Genomic DNA, 16,896 nt, shown 5'->3' with positions numbered 1-16,896 from the left:
CTTAGCAGGACAGAAATTGTCCAATTCACACACTTATCAAGAGAACATCCCTGGTCATCCCTACTGCCTCTGATCTAGTGGACTTAGTAAACAAACATGCTTTGTTTGTAAATGTTATCTGAGTGTTGGAGTGTGCCCCTGGCTATCTGTAAAGAAAAAAAAGAAAGAAAAATAAAAGAGTTGAACTTTCACTTTTGATATTTAAGTATAATTTAAACCAAATACTTTTACTCAAGTAGAATTTTACTGTGTGACTTTTACTCTAGCCATTTTCTATTAAGGTATCTTTACATTGACAACTAGGTCAATGTACACCAAAAGTACACCAACTAGGTACTTTTTACACCACTGATTTTATTGATGGCAGATTGGATGCGTAGAGATACCATGATGAGTAAAGTTGTGCATCATTAGTTTTCCTCTTGTAAACTTGTTGTAATCTTGGCTGAATTACCGGCGGGACACGCAGGGCATGTGTCCAGGAGCCCTGACCTCCAGGGGGCCCCCATTGATTTTGTTAGTCACTCTTACTCCGATATCATATTAGCATGGCATAAGTCATGGAAAATGTGTACAATTGCATTAAATTAGATTTAAAACTGCAAAAACGTATGCCCACCCCATGGCAAAACGTGTAGAATAGCAGCAAATTAGCTGTTAAACTGCAACCCAAAAAAAGTTCTGTAAAGCAAACTCATGTTTTTATGATAATGCTCTTGTAGTGTAAGAGCTGTTTGAAAAGGCTGCCTGAAATTTCGACCTTTTTGGTGGGATGGAGTTTTGGCCTGCCTTGTGACATCACCAGGCAGTCAATTAGTCAATAGACCAATAAGAAAAAGAGTTCCAAACTGCTCTTCCAATAACAGCTAGTTTTCAGACCACTCGCAGACAGTCTTAGCAACATTTAAATTATTTAATATTGAGATAAAAACAGCTGCATCGGACCTTAATTACAATACTTTTTCTGCTAACAGATCCCTCTGCACGTATTAAATTATAGTTTTTAATTTCCAATGCTGAGTTAATGTGAGTAAATGTGTAGTGGCTAATTGTATAGCTAATAGGCTATGTGTTTATAGATCGACTGAGGTGAATGAAGGTACAGCAACCAATGTGATAATGTCTGGGATCAGTTTTGCTTGTTTTTGCTGTTCAAAAATAATAGTTTTTAAATAGTATAGAAATGCCTGTAAATGAGCTTTAACTTTCTTAAAACTTCACTGACTGCTTTGTCAGCCTGCAAGGAGCTTTTCCTATGAAACAATTCTGACTTATCAGCCCCTGAGGCTGCTATTGAATCTGATCCAGGTCTGAGGCTAAAACTGAATCTTATGTGCCTGTCAGGAATGAATCTCACCCACTCTGTAAATATTATCCATAAAACATAAAGTGTCCCATACAATTATATACTGTATTTATCAGTTACGAAAGACAACAAACAGCATAGCCAACAAGCTAGCTATCTAACAAGACTACCTAGCGAACTAGCTAGCTCACAAGACCAGCCAAGTTAGCTGCGTTGTTGCTTGCATGTAATTGGCTGTGGTCTTGGGGGTGGCACACAGCCTGGGCGACAAAGCTGCCTGTCAGGCATCGTTAAGGGCTTAAATGCCCCACGAGGGCTTAGCTCTCCCAAGAGCTCTTAGCTCAAGGTAAAGGACATTTAACTTGCTTACATTCTAACTTATTAACGGTTAATGAGCTCCAAACACAAATGAATGAATGATGTCTGCATGAAATTTACCATCCCTTAGTGTAACAATCAATAAAAACGTGGGAGCCGGTCCATCGTGGGCTCTGCCGCCTCAGCCATACTGTCAATCTATCATCAATACGTGCACTCCTATTTATAGAGTTTATCTTGTGATCTCGACAAAACTGATTTTGTTATGTCGTGATCATGAGGTAAAAAGTTGTGATCGACATAACGAGGGTATTCTTTTTTTTATTCATATGTCCTCTCTGGACTTCCGTATTCGCTTAAGCTGATCCCAGAGATTTCTATTTCTGAGCTGTTTCGATTGCAACGCATTGTCTATACTGTACTACGCAGATCAAAGTCCAAAACATGTATTTGTATTAACAATACACTTATAATTATGGCAAAACAAAACCTTATGTATTTTGAAATGCATTCCACAAGAAGTAGAGAATGACAGATGTGGACGCATTACAAGGTAGCCATTAAAAGATGAAAGAACACCTAGTTCATTATGCATGTATTTGCCTGCCTTGTTCCATCTTTGCAGCTGGCCTTACCCAAAGGAGTCTAATACAAACTTTAGGATGTGTGAGCCCGTCTAGAGTCAACAGTCCTCAATATTTCAGGACCATGCCCCAGATTCAGACGGTGGGATGAAGCAGAATACTGGAACAACTTTATGAGACTGCTCTTTTCTCTGCCAACTGAATCAGAGATAGTCCCTGCATTCTGTGGCTGACAAGGAGACAGTGGGATGTCTGTGACGCACTTAGGGAACTCTGTTCTCCCTAACTTCCATGTACGTGACACATTAACAACTGAGGAATGATTTATGAGAAAAGTCAATACAACTTTACCTAGCACTATTGTACGGTCTGCATTTATAGACTGGACTTACGGTCCTGAAAAGTCTGCCACATAAATGTTGAAAATGAAATCCCCCAAAAATGTCCAAAGTAATTAGACAAAGATTTGCTGTAGTTAAAGTACACCACAAAGATCTGCTGTAGTTAAAGTACACCACAAAGATCTGCTGTAGTTAAAGTACACCACAAAGATCTGCTGTAGTTAAAGTACGCCACAAAGATCTGCTGTAGTTAAAGTACACCACAAAGATCTGCTGTAGTTAAAGTACACCACAAAGATCTGCTGTAGTTAAAGTACACCACAAAGATCTGCTGTAGTTAAAGTACACCACAAAGATCTGCTGTAGACATAACTTGGCTGGCATGACTCAGCATGTTTGTGCATGAGACAGACAGGTGGTGTCCTCTTAGTAACAAGTGGTGTCCCTTATCATCCAATACCTCCTATCCCCTCCACACTTCCAATACCCCCTCCACACTTCCAATACCCCCTCCACACTTCCAATACCCCCTATACCCTTCCACAATGCGTGATTATCTGTAATCATGGTAGCATCCACATTCATGCAAGTGTTCAGAAACATATTCTATTCTTATTTACAATAAAAGTGACTCCAAAATGACACAATACAATATTTATCATGAATTTCTATTGGGCACAAAATAATCTGAAACACAATCAAAACAATCCGCAAATGCATCCAACAAGTTTGTAGAGTCACAAGCTTGATGTGGTCATTGCATGCTAGGAATATGGGACCAAATACTAAACTTTTGACTACATTAATACAAATAAGTGAATTTGTCCAAATACTTATGATACCTTCACATGGGGTGACTAGACACATAGTGCTAAACGGTAAAACAGATATGTAGGAAAATACCCTAAAGGTGACAATCTGTACTGTTGCCTCATACGAAACATTTTAATATTCTCAAAATCCCAAATGCTGAGGTTTAGAGGCAAATTATACATTTTAGTTTCACTGTCCAAATGAATACATAGGGGAGTGTATGTGTTCTTCTTGGTGTAAAGTAAAGTGTAAAGTATGTAAATAATCATCCACAGCGATACCTCAATCACAGTGGTCAGGTCTGCACCTTCATGATTAGGTTATTATTATTTAGCTATAAATGGACAGCATCATATCCACAAATCTAATGCATCTGCATTGGCATGCAATTATCTCCAAAATTGTGTGCGCGAGAGCGAGTGATCATGTGGATGCAAACTCACAGCAGGTGTGAAGCATGGGGTATGCTCTCCACACCACATTTTACAAATAAAAATACGACCAGTTTGCATTGACCTGTAAAGCACTTATCTTCTAAAATGGTAAAAATGAGGTGTATTTGCCCAATCATCCTTTTAGGGAAGCTAACAGTCACCCTCGGTTACCATAGAAACCAACAGGTAAGTGGTAGAGAAGTGCTTCTTCCTCCACAGCATGCTACCCCGATCTAAAAACAGTGACCTACAAAAATACGCCCACTGCCGCGCAGAGGCCATGGCCAGGCTCTTCGGCTCTCCTCCTCTCACTGAGGGGAGTGTGTGGCATAAAGGCAACGCTGAGAGGATGTGTGTTTGAGGCTGTTTTAGTGTGTCTCTCTCTCTCTCTCTCTCTCTCTCACACACACAGAGATGGCTATATGGGAATCCCTTATTTAAGACAGACATACAGACATGGTTTTTGGACACATGAAGTTTCACATGTTTTTTGTTTACTACTTTCAGCTACATCTGGTCTCCCATCCAGGGACCAACCAGGACCAACCCTGCTTAGCTTCAGAGGTAAACCAGCAGTGGGATGCAGGGCGCTATATTGTTGGAAAGGAAACTTAATACAAAAAGAATATTACAAAACCATATTCATTCCACAGTGGGCCTAGTGGCTTCAATTAAGACCTAGACAACCAGTTGAGGAGAGTTCCTTACTAATTTGTGACCTAAATTCATCAATCAAGTACAAGATAACAATCACATGTGGAAGTTTCACATTTAAAGGTTTTTCACATGTGAAAATGCAATTCCATTTCTACATTTGCAGTTCTTACATGTGAACCTGCAAATTTGACTTTCACATGTGAACTTGCAAAAGGATGTTAACATGTGAACTCTAAATGTGATCAGTGGTGTGCATTCATGGATGCCAAGGGAAGCCAGGGTTCCCCAAATATTTTACCAATAATAATAATTAAATTGTTTATTTCGTCTCTCTCTGTGTTTTCATAATTACCCGTCAATTCGCAAGTGGCTGAATCTCACCGGAGAAATAAATCAGAGCCGTCTCAGTACGTGTTGTCCATGTATTGGAACATGTTTGGACCAAAAGAGCATGTTGCATTTGACTGATTGATGCCAGCAAGCATTGGCCTCCCATGATAAATCAAATTATAAAATATTTAGCCAATCAGTGTTGAGCTTAGATCAACTGTGGCTTGTCCTGTTGCAACAAAATGCCTCAAGGAAGGCCAGTTTGGATTTTGGCTTCACACCAATCAATCCCATCCTAAACAAAACGTAATTATTGTCAGAAAACATGTCTGTAGTGTACTTGTGTTGATATCGTGCAGTAGCTAGCTTGCTAAATCTGACTTTTCCTAAGACATAGATGGAGATTTGGACTTGTGGTTTTGATTTAGTTCTCTGTACAGGCAAGGATTATGATGATGATTCTGTTCTAACCATAAATGTATATATTGTGCCTCTGGCCTGATGACTGAAGTTCAATATGTAGCCTAGTACTGTATGACAGAGCCATGGACTGTTTTGCCAAAATGAAAGAGAGGAGGATGGCATTGGCGTTCAACTAGTCTACAAGTAGCGCGAGTCAACATTTCTTATTTTACCTGCAATATTTGCTTCGTGGACTTCACCGGACAGATGTTGCTCTCAGTTTTCTTTTTTGAAACAAACACGTGTAGTTCAATTTACTCTGCCACTGTGTGACTGTTGTCTTTTTGTTGTCATGGCCTTATTGTACAGCCGTGGCCAAAGGTTTTGAGAATGACACTAATATTAATTTCCACAAAGTTTGCTGCTTCAGTGTCTTTAGATATTTTTGTCATATGTTAATATGGAATACTGAAGTTTAATTACAAGCATTTCATAAGTGTCAAAGGCTTTTATGACAATTACATGAAGTTGATGCAAAGAGTCAATATTTGCAGTGTTGACCCTTCTTTTTCAAGACATTTACATTTACGTCATTTAGCAGACGCTGTTATCCAGAGGGACTTACAAATTGGTGCATTCACCTTATGATATCCAGTGGAACAACCACTTTACAATAATACATCTATATCTTTTTTTGGGGGGGGGGGTTAGAAGGATTACTTTATCCTATCCCAGGTATTCCTTAAAGAGGTGGGGTTTCAGGTGTCTACGGAAGGTGGTGATTGACTCCGCTGTCCTGGCGTCGTGAGGGAGCTTGTTCCACCATTGGGGTGCCAGAGCACCGAACAGTTTTGACTGGGCTGAGCGGGAACTGTGCTTCTGCAGAGGTAGGGAGGCGAGCAGGCCAGAGGTGGATGAACGCAGTGCCCTTCTTTGGGTGTAGGGACTGATCAGAGCCTGAAGGTACGGAGGTGCCGTTCCCCTCACAGCTCCGTAGGCAAGCACCATGGTCTTGTAGCAGATGCGAGCTTCAACTCGAAGCCAGTGGAGTGTGCGGAGGAGCGGGGTGACGTGAGAGAACTTGGGAAGGTTGAACACCAGACAGGCTGTGGCGTTCTGGATGAGTTGTAAGGGTTTAATGGCCCAGGCAGGGAGCCCCGCCAGCAGCGAGTTGCAGTAATCCAGACGGGAGATGACAAGTGCCTGGATTAGGACCTGCGCCACTTCCTGTGTAAGGCAGGGTCGTACTCGGTGAATGTTGTAGAGCATGAACTTACAGGATCGGGTCACCGCCTTGATGTTAGCGGAGAACGACAGGGTGTTGTCCAGGGTCACGCCAAGGCTCTTAGCACTCTGGGAGGAGGACACAATGGAGTTGTCAACCGTGATGGCGAGATCATGGAACGGGCAGTCCTTCCCCGGGAGGAAGAGCAGCTCCGTCTTGCCGAGGTTCAGCTTGAGGTGGTGATCCGTCATCCACACTGATATGTCTGCCAGACATGCAGAGATGCGATTCGCCACCTGGTTATCAGAAGAGGGAAATGAGAAGATGAATTGTGTGTCATCTGCGTAGCAATGATAGGAGAGACCATGTGAGGATATGACAGAGCCAAGTGACTTGGTGTATAGCGAGAATAGGAGAGGGCCTAGAACTGAGCCCTGAGGGATACCAGTGGTGAGAGCACGTGGTGCGGAGACGGATTCTCACCACGCCACCTGGTAGGAGCGACCTGTCAGGTAGGACGCAATCCAAGAGTGAGCCGCACCGGAGATGCCCAACTCGGAGAGGGTGGAGAGGAGGATCTGATGGTTCACAGTATCAAAGGCAGCAGATAGGTCTAGAAGGTCTAGAAGGATGAGAGCAGAGGAGAGAGAGTTAGCTTTAGCAGTGCGGAGAGCGTCCGTGACACAGAGAAGAGCAGTCTCAGTTGAATGACCAGTCTTGAAACCTGACTGATTTGGATCGAGAAGGTCATTCTGAGAGAGATAGCAAGAGAGCTGGCCAAGGACGGCAAGCTCAAGAGTTGGAGAGAAAAGAAAGAAGGGATACTGGTCTGTAGTTGTTGACATTGGAGGGATCGAGTGTAGGTTTTTTGAGAAGGGGTGCAACTCTCGCTCTCTTGAAGACGGAAGGGACGTAGCCAGCGGTCAAGGATGAGTTGATGAGCGAGGTGAGGTAGGGGAGAAGGTCTCCGGAAATGGTCTGGAGAAGAGAGGAGGGGATAGGTTCAAGCGGGCAGGTTGTTGGGCGGCCGGCCGTCAGAAGTCGCAAGATTTCATCTGGAGAGAGAGGGGAGAAAGAGGTCAAAGCATAGGGTAGGGCAATGTGAGCAGGACCAGCGGTGTCGTTTGACTTAACAAACGGGGATCGGATGTCGTCAACCTTCTTTTCAAAATGGTTGACGAAGTCATCCGCAGAGAGGGAGGAGGGGGGGAGGGGGAGGAGGATTCAGGAGGGAGGAGAAGGTGGCAAAGAGCTTCCTAGGGTTAGAGGCAGATGCTTGGAATTTAGAGTGGTAGAAAGTGGCTTTAGCAGCAGAAAAAGAGGAAGAAAATGTAGAGAGGAGGGAGTGAAAAGATGCCAGGTCCGCAGGGAGGCTAGTTTTCCTCCATTTCCACTCGGCTGCCTGGAGCCCTGTTCTGTGAGCTCGCAATGAGTCGTCAAGCCACGGAGCAGGAGGGGAGGACCGAGCCGGCCGGGAGGATAGGAGACATAGAGAGTCAAAGGATGCAGAAAGGGAGGAGAGGAGGGTTGAGGAAGCAGAATCAGGAGATTGGTTGGAGAAGGATTGAGCAGAGGGAAGAAATGATAGGATGGAAGAGGAGAGAGTAGCAGGAGAGAAAGAGAGCGAAGGTTGCGACGGCGCAATACCACCTCTGCAATCCGCCCTGGCATGCTGTCAATTAACTTCTGGGCCACATCCTGACTGATGGTAGCCCATTCTTGCATAATCAATGCTTGGAGTTTGTGGGTTTTTGTTTGTCCACCCACCTCTTGAGGATTGACCACAAGTTCTCAATGGGATTAAGGTCTGGAGAGTTTCCTGGCCATGGACCCAAAATATCGATGTTTTGCTCCCCGAGCCACTTAGTTATTACTTTTGCCTTATGGCAAGGTGCTCCATCATGCTGGAAAAGGCATTGTTCATCACCAAACTGTTCCTGGATGGTTGGAAGAAGTTGCTCTCGGAGGATGTGTTGGTACCATTCTTTGTTCATGGCTGTGTTCTTAGGCAAAATTGTGAGTGAGCCCACTCCCTTGGCTGAGAAGCAACCCCACACATGAATGGTCTCCAGGATGCTCACCTTGTCTTCTCCGGACAAGCTTTTTTCCGAATGCCCCAAACAATCGGAAAGGGGATTCATCAGAGAAAATGACTTTACCCCAGTCCTCAGCAGTCCAATCCCTGTACCTTTTGCAGAATATCAGTCTGTCCCTGATGTTTTTCCTGGAGAGAAGTGGCTTCTTTGCGGCCCTTATTGACACCAGGCCATCCTCAAAGTCTTCGCCTCACTGTGCATGCAGATGCACTCACACTTGCCTGCTGCCATTCCTGAGCAAGCTCTGTACAGGTGGTGCCCCGATCCCGCACCCGAGTCAACTTTAGGAGATGGTCCTGGCGCTTGCTGGACTTTGGGTGCCCTGAAGCCTTCTTCACAACAATTGAACCGCTCTCCTTGAAGTTCTTGATGATCCGATAAATGGGTGATTTAGGTGAAATCTTACTGGCAGCAATATCCTTGCCTGTGAAGACCTTTTTGTGGAAAGCAATGATGACAGCATGTGTTTCCTTGCAGGTAACCATGGTTGACAGAGGAAGGACAAGGATTCCAAGCACCACCCTCCTTTTGAAGCTTCTAGTCTGTTATTCGAACTCAATCAGCATGACAGAGTGATCTCCAGCCTTGTCCTCGTCAACACACACACCTGTGTTAACGAGAGAATCACTGACATGATGTCAGCTGGTCCTTTTGTGGCAGGGCTGAAATGCAGTGGAAATGTTTTTGGGGATTCAGTTCATTTGCATGGCAAAGAGGGACTTTGCAATTAATTGCTATTCATCTGATCACTCTTCATCTGATCACTCTTCATAACATTCTGGAGTATATGCAAATTGCCATCATATAAACTGGGGCAGCAGACTTTGTGAAAATTAATATTTGTGTCATTCTCAAAACTTTTATCCACGACTGTTCATCATGGTGGTGTATGAACTAACAGGTTATAGAGCAAACAACACAATTATCACAACATAGGTTGTAATATGGCTTTTTGTTTACTGGCTTGGCTGGTCTTCCTGAGTGATTTTATCCACGCACCACTACTGAATGGAACATATGTCCAAAAACAATTCACATGCTAAATTTAAACTCAACATGTGAAAACAGCGATTTGTGTTTTTTTGTAAGGGATGATCAGCTGGAAACAAATACATAGAGAATTGGGTGAAGACGGCCAGAGGGACCTTTCATTGTGATGGAGTAAAGTCAATGACTGGCCTCTGTTTTTAAGAGGTCTGTTCCTGATGAAGAAAACATGGTTGGTATTTACACGTTGTGTATGTGTCTCTCCAAATGCCTCCAAAAATACAGAACCTCTACATGACTACACAGACAAAGAGCTGAGAAACGCTCAGTCTGAAAGAAATTTGCACTGAACAACTCAGTTCCTAATCTGCAATTACCATTTTTTCCATCTGATTAACTCATAAAATAAATGCACTCTGCACAAATGGCACCTTATTGTTGATTGCTGAAAGCACTAGGAAATGCCAAATTACCCTATCAAGAAGTTGATTACAAGATGATTTGATGTTGAGCACGAGGGGAACTTCGGGAATCGATGCTTCCGTCTCTTAGTGACGCTATAAGCTCGGATGATTAGCATATTAAAATCTCAACGTTGTTTCATTTACAGTTAATCTACAGTGCTGTGCTCCATTTCCAATCCACAAACAGATAGTCCTCCTCAAGACCGAGCTCCTTTTACCATTCACATGACCCATCACATACAGCCAGCCAGAGAGGTACCATTGCTCTAGATCGAGAGTCACCTATGGGTCAGACTCATTCCAGAGTTGTCCCTTCATTAGGCCTGTAATGGTATGATGGATAATGGGAGAGAGTGGGTTTGACTTACGATAAGCTGTTCTCCAGCCGCCCGCCAGTGGATCCAATGATCTCCCCCAGAGTGCAGAAGGTCTGACCCAGGAAGTCCTGGTGGAGAGAGCCTGGGGTCAGTCTTATGACCCGTCTGATCATGGTTGGGGTCAAATCCATTTCAATTCATGAAGTAAACCAAATTCCAATTCCAAATTTTCCTAATTGAAAAGCATTGAAGAGAATTGGAATTCGAGGTAGAATTTCAGTGTTCCTCCTGAGTGGAAATGGAATTGACCCCAACCCTGTTTCTAACAGCAAGGCAGTTCACAGTACGTGCAGTGCTTTTAGATGGTGGTGAGTAAGATGTAATACAGCTAGGACATCGCACATGTCAGGTTGAAAACTAAGTTATTCAAAGTGGCTGAAGGCATTGGGAGCCATTGTGACAATGACTATTCATTTTATAATCTGGACATACGGTACGTTATCAAAAACGCTAAAAGAACAAGTTCACTTTTTTTTTAACCAAATCTATTTTTTTATGCAAATGCCATCTTATAGAAGTGTCCAGAAACTTTTTTCTCGATTTCACTTAGTTGTGCGAGACGTACCAGAAATAGACTTCCTCAGGCACATTCTGCAGTATCGGGGCAATGATAAAATATTAGCAAATGCTCCAAAAACATTCAAATACGTCCTTTTATACTCTCAGTATAGTGAGCTCTCCAGGAACAGAGTTGGAGCGAAAACCTACAGGACGGTAGCTCTCCAGGAACAGGGCTGGAGTGAAAACCTACAGAACGGTAGCTCTCCAGGAACAGGGTTGGAGCAAAAACCTACAGGACGGTAGCTCTCCAGGAACAGGGTAGGAGAGACCTGCACTACATTATTCTGTTTAAAAAAACAACTCGCCTACTGTAGCTCTGGCTTGAAGTCTCCTCTCAAAGTGCTTTACCTGAGATTTTGATATAGTGGGAATGGCTGAATGAGACTATGGTTGACATGACTGCTTGGTTTTGAGCCAATGTTTGTCCTTGATTGAACAGAAAAAACATCCCACCGACATCACATTGGACAAGCGAAAACAGGAGTGCAAAAAACACATCTCACATCATGAATGGGTGTCGTGAAATACAAATCAGTAGACGTTACATGACATGCCATAATGACTGACATTACAACAGTAAATGTCTTCACTAGGGGCATCGATACTAACCTTCTGCGCTCCCGTATTTTGTTGAGCACAAAGGGAATAGAACACAGTCAGAGGTCAAATCTAGAATACAATATTGCATTGATCCAAAGACAACAAGCTTCCTTCTGATAACTATCCTTCCTCTGTACTGTCATATTGGGATAAAATTGCATAATTAACAACATAACATTAACAACATGATGCGTTATATAATGATGGGAGACACTTACAAATTTGGAAATATTTGAACTTCTGGAGTCCACATTGTATCTGCAAGAAACCAAACATAGTTAGGTATAAATCCCTCCAAATGACAAACTATATCAAGTGAGAATAGCCAGTGAGATAGGGAAGAATGCCTATTCCCTATCAATTCAGGTATTAGATAAGTTTCCTCCTTGCGAGCTAAATGAGCAAATCTAATTATCTCTAAATTAACCTTGAATTTAACAGGGATGTTTCTGCAGGAGGGAGGAGGGAAACAGGGTAGAAGGGTTGAGAATATACTCCCTGTTTGTTAACATTAGAACATCCACTGACTGTTGGACTATACCGCTGACAGACTATCTCTGAATCCTATTCACTATGGATATGAAGTCAATCCTCTACCTCGGGCCTCAGGGCTGTGATGCTTGCTTAACTTTTCCCTTGGTCAAACTCAATAGCTCATTGGTTCATAACATTTATTTTGTCCCATCATTTGGGAGTTCTGTCTGTCTGTAGGGTGCCTGTTATGCTGGAGTAGACTGATTGATTATTTGCCGTTTGTTAAAAATTAATATTGACCTTGCTAACACCTGAACCACACTGATTGTTTCTAAGAGCTTTGTCACAGTGCAAAACCATTGCAATTGATTCTTGATTGATTTTCCAGAGCTTAAATAATAGCACCTGAAACAGTCAGAGCAAGGGCTCTACACAGTAATAGCTTGATAACAACCCGTTTAAAGGGCATAATTCAATCTTTAACAGTAGTTATGTAAAACGTTATTTTCTCCCCACATCCCTATGATCCAAACGTCTAACATGTAGCCACAAATTGTTATTAAAATAAAATACTTTTCGCAGTTCAACATTAGAATTTTGCAGTTGTATATTACCTGACTTTGAAGAGCAGATAGAACAGTCCATAATGAATAACAGACTCCTCAACAAAACCTACTGTATATCACTGACTACATTAAAAAGGTATAATGATCTTTCTCTAGTATTGATCTGGAATAAGGGGTGGGGTGGCTGACCAGAATAACCAAGTGGACGTAGTGACAGCACTTAATCACGGTGATAAATGAAAAGGCTTGTTCTTCAGAAAGTATTCACACCCCTTGACTTTTTCCACATGTTGTTGTTACAGCCTGAATTTAAAATGGATTAAACATAGATTTTGTGTCACTGGCCGACACACAATACCCCCGAATGTCAAAGTGGAATTATGTTTTTCTACATTTTTACAAATGAATTACAAATGAAAAGCTGAAATGTCTTTAGTCAATAAGTATTTGTTATGTTATGGCGAGCCTAAATAAGTTCAGGAGTAAAAAGTAACATAATAAGTTGCATGTGTTTAACATGATTTTTGAATGACTACCTCATCTCTGTACCCCACACATACAATTATCTGTCAGATCCCTCAGTCGAGCAGTGCATTTCAAACACAGATTCAACCAGAAAGACCAGGGAGGTTTTCCAATGCCTCGCAAAGAAGGGCACCCATTGGTAGATGGGTAAAAATGTCAAAAGCAGATATTGAATATCCCTTTGAACATGTTGAAGTTATTAATTACACTTTGGATGGTGTATCAATACACCCAGTTTCTAAAAAGATACAGGAGTCCTTTCTAACCAGTTGCCGGAGGGATTTCACCATGAGGCCAATAGTGACTTTCAAAAAGTTGGTGGTGGCCCCCTCACTCATCCGAGGGAGAAGGCCTGCTCTGTGACCCGAAAGACTAACAAGGGAGCAAAGTAAATTCTTGAAAGAGCTACTTATAAATTGGTCCTATGTATAAAACTAAATGTTTATTTAGACGTTCAGCCTAGCAGTAGGTATTTCCCAGTTGGCATGGAGACAGATTGGTTACTTACACGTCAAAGCGGAGGCTCTGCTTCTCTTCGAAGAAGAAGTCCAGGAAAAACTTCCGCACAAAGTTTGGATTCAGTGTGTTGTCAATAACCTCTGTTCTGCCAAACTAAAACAGTAGCCAGGAAAAGGAAATACAGGTTATAGAGTGATACTTCATCTTCATCTATGGAAACATCAACTCCATAATTGATACCAGTATGACCCATATGATAATGACACAATGACACTCTAAATCTAAGTTTATGAAAGTTTAACATCACTAGCAATATTATCCACATACATCAACCGTAACATTGGGATCAACGCAAAAACAATGATCAGCAAAGCCTGAGTACTCTAAATGAAATACACAGCAGAGCCACAGCCATTGCCAAAACAGCCTGAGTACTCTAAATGAAACACACAGCACAGAGCCACAGCCATTGCCAAAACAGCCTGAGTACTCTAAATGAAACACACAGCACAGAGCCACAGCCATTGCCAAAACAGCCTGAGTACTCTAAATGAAATACACAGCACAGAGCCACAGCCATTGCCAAAACAGCCTGTGATCTCATCTACATCCTCAGTGAGTTAGAATCACCACTGGGTTTAAACCAATGGAGTGTTGTGTTCCAATGCCTGGCTCCTCAGACAGAACAGAACCAAGGGAGTGTTGTGTTCTAATGGCTGGCTCCTCAGACAGAACAGAACCAAGGGAGTGTTGTGTTCTAATGGCTGTCTCCTCAGACAGAACAGAACCAAGGGAGTGTTGTGTTCTAATGGCTGGCTCCTCAGACAGAACAGAACCAAGGGAGTGTTGTGTTCTAATGGCTGTCTCCTCAGACAGAACAGAACCAAGGGAGTGTTGTGTTCTAATGGCTGGCTCCTCAGACAGAACAGAACCAAGGGAGTGTTGTGTTCTAATGGCTGGCTCCTCAGACAGAACAGAACCAAGGGAGTGTTGTGTTGTAATGGCTGGCTCCTCAGACAGAACAGAACCAAGGGAGTGTTGTGTTCTAATCAGAACAGAACCAAGGGATTGTTGTGTTGTAACGGCTGGCTCCCCAGACAGAACAGAACCAAGGGAGTGTTGTGTTCTAATGGCTGTCTCCTCAGACAGAACAGAACCAAGGGAGTGTTGTGTTCTAATGGCTGTCTCCTCAGACAGAACAGAACCAAGGGAGTGTTGTGTTCTAACGGCTGGCTCCCCAGACAGAACAGAACCAAGGGAGTGTTGTGTTCTAATCAGAACCAAACCAAGGGATTGTTGTGTTCTAACGGCTGGCTCCTCAGACAGAACAGAACCAAGGGAGTGTTGTGTTCTAACGGCTGGCTCCTCAGACAGAACCGAACCAAGGGAGTGTTGTGTTCTAACGGCTGGCTCCCCAGACAGAACAGAACCAACGGAGTGAGTGTCTGAGTGATTCTGTCTCAGCCGGCCGGCCCCAGGGCTGGAGCTCCATTTGTATCTACCAGACACTAAGCCCCATTGGGCAAAGGGCCTGGCTGGTATGGTCCAACAGCACAGAGTAATGAGCTATTGATCCCTGCACTGCTTCAATACCCGGCTCATGACCTTAGCGCCCAGCGCACATAATCCCAGCTATCAACTCTGTCCCTCCCAATCCATTATCCGGCCTGAGAGGGGAGTTTATTGGAACCCTACCTACCTGGCATCCATCGACTAAGGAACCATCCGTCGTCACATGAGACACTTCCACCTGTTCTATTTTGGGGCATCGTTGTCTGAGATACGATTGGTTAATGGGTAGTGGAGCATTGTGGGGAATGTTTGTGTATAAAACGGAAAATGATTGAAATTGCTGTGAAGCGACTGAAACTAAGAGGGCACAGCGCTATAGTGTGTCAATGCTACAGTTAGCTGGAAACAAATAGATTTACTCTTAACATTTTACTTTTAGTTTACACCAACACTTAAGTGCGTATCGTATATCAACCCTTGTCTCAGTGTATGTGGTGGTGATCAGAAATAAAGAGATGGGGAGTGAGGGAATATGATTTGGCTTGTGAGTCTTGACTCAATGAATGGTACAAATACGTATGTCTGTAGTTGGTGATTGAAAGTTAACTCTGCTGATTATATAAAATATATACAGCACCAGTCAAAAGTTGGGACACACTTATTCATTCAAGGGTTTCTTACTTTTTTCTACATTGTAGAATAATAGTGAAGACATCAAAACTATGAAATAACACATATGGAATCATGTAGGATCCAAAAAAAGAAAAAAGTGTTAAACAAATGAAATTATATTTTAGATTCTTCAAAGTAGCAGCTTTGCACACTCATGGCATTCTCTCAAACAGCTTTACTTGGAATGCTTTTCCAACAGTCTTGAAGGAGTTCCCAGATACACTGAGCACTTGTTAGCTGCTTTTCCTTCACTCTGCGGTCCAACTCATCCCAAACCATCTCAATTGGGTTGAGATCAGGTGATTGTGGTGTCCAGGTCATCTGATGCAGCACTCCATCACTCTTCTTCTTGGTCAAATAGCCCTTACACAGCCTGGAGGTGGGTTTTGTCATTTGTCCTGTTGAAAAACAAATGACAGTTCCACTAAGCACAAACCAGATGGGATGGCATATAGCTGCAGAATGCTGTGGTAGCCATGCTGGTTAAGTGAGCCTTGAATTCTAACTAAATAAATCACTGACAGTGTCACCTGAAAAGCACTCGCACACCATCACACTTCCTCCTCCATGCTTCACTGTGGGAACCACACATGCGGAGATCATCCGTTCAGCTACTCTGCGTCTCACAAAGACACGGAACCAAACTTTGAAGAATCTCAATTTAAAATATATTTTGATTTGTTTAACACTTTGTTACTACACCTTGACGGCTCGGGTATTCGAACCAGCGGTTACTGGCCCAACACTAACCGCTAGGCTACCTACCGCCCTATAATTGTGCCCCCTCTTTGATTAGCCCTGTCGCAATGAAAAAGCTAGTGGAAGACGTCTTGCTGTAAGGGGATAGAATCAGACAAAGCCCTTAATGACATTCTTTAGTCAAGCAGTGTCGACTTATTAAATATATAAACAAACAAAAACCGTCAGCACCGTGGCAGAGATTAAATTGGTTCTGCATTTTAGGATAAAGGTTCTCCCAAGAGAAATGCAAGAAGAGGAAATTCAAGAGAGGTAGAGGGAGCGATAGAGAACGAGAGAGAGATAAAGATAAAGATAAAGATAAAGGGAGAGGGAGAAAGAGAAAAAGACTGAAAGATAGAGATACAGATTGAGAGAGAGAAAGAGGCAAAGGAGAGCAATATAGATTGAGAGAGAAAGAGAGAGCACATTTTGAGAATGAGCTAGCTTGCTGC

General features: G+C 42.8%; 1 protein-coding gene across 5 annotated transcripts in view; it reads right to left on the bottom strand.

The window, feature by feature from the left end:
- Positions 1-16,896, bottom strand: part of LOC115165429 (copine-9) — a 69,695-nt gene that overhangs the window by 37,227 nt on the left and 15,572 nt on the right. For 3 of the 5 annotated variants that reach the window (XM_029718524.1, XM_029718526.1, XM_029718529.1), the window contains 4 exons: positions 13,569-13,672; positions 11,714-11,753; positions 11,505-11,507; positions 10,326-10,402 (listed from right to left, as the gene is read on the bottom strand). In XM_029718524.1, the coding sequence (XP_029574384.1) occupies positions 10,326-10,402; positions 11,505-11,507; positions 11,714-11,753; positions 13,569-13,672 (224 nt within the window). The remainder of the gene's footprint in view (positions 1-10,325; positions 10,403-11,504; positions 11,508-11,713; positions 11,754-13,568; positions 13,673-16,896) is intronic. The other 2 variants (XM_029718525.1, XM_029718527.1) reach the window with 1 other exon arrangement.

This window comes from Salmo trutta, chromosome 28 (assembly GCF_901001165.1).
Source record: "Salmo trutta chromosome 28, fSalTru1.1, whole genome shotgun sequence".
Classification (NCBI taxonomy): Eukaryota; Metazoa; Chordata; class Actinopteri; order Salmoniformes; family Salmonidae; genus Salmo; species Salmo trutta.
This window is presented reverse-complemented; position numbering and strand designations above follow the sequence as displayed.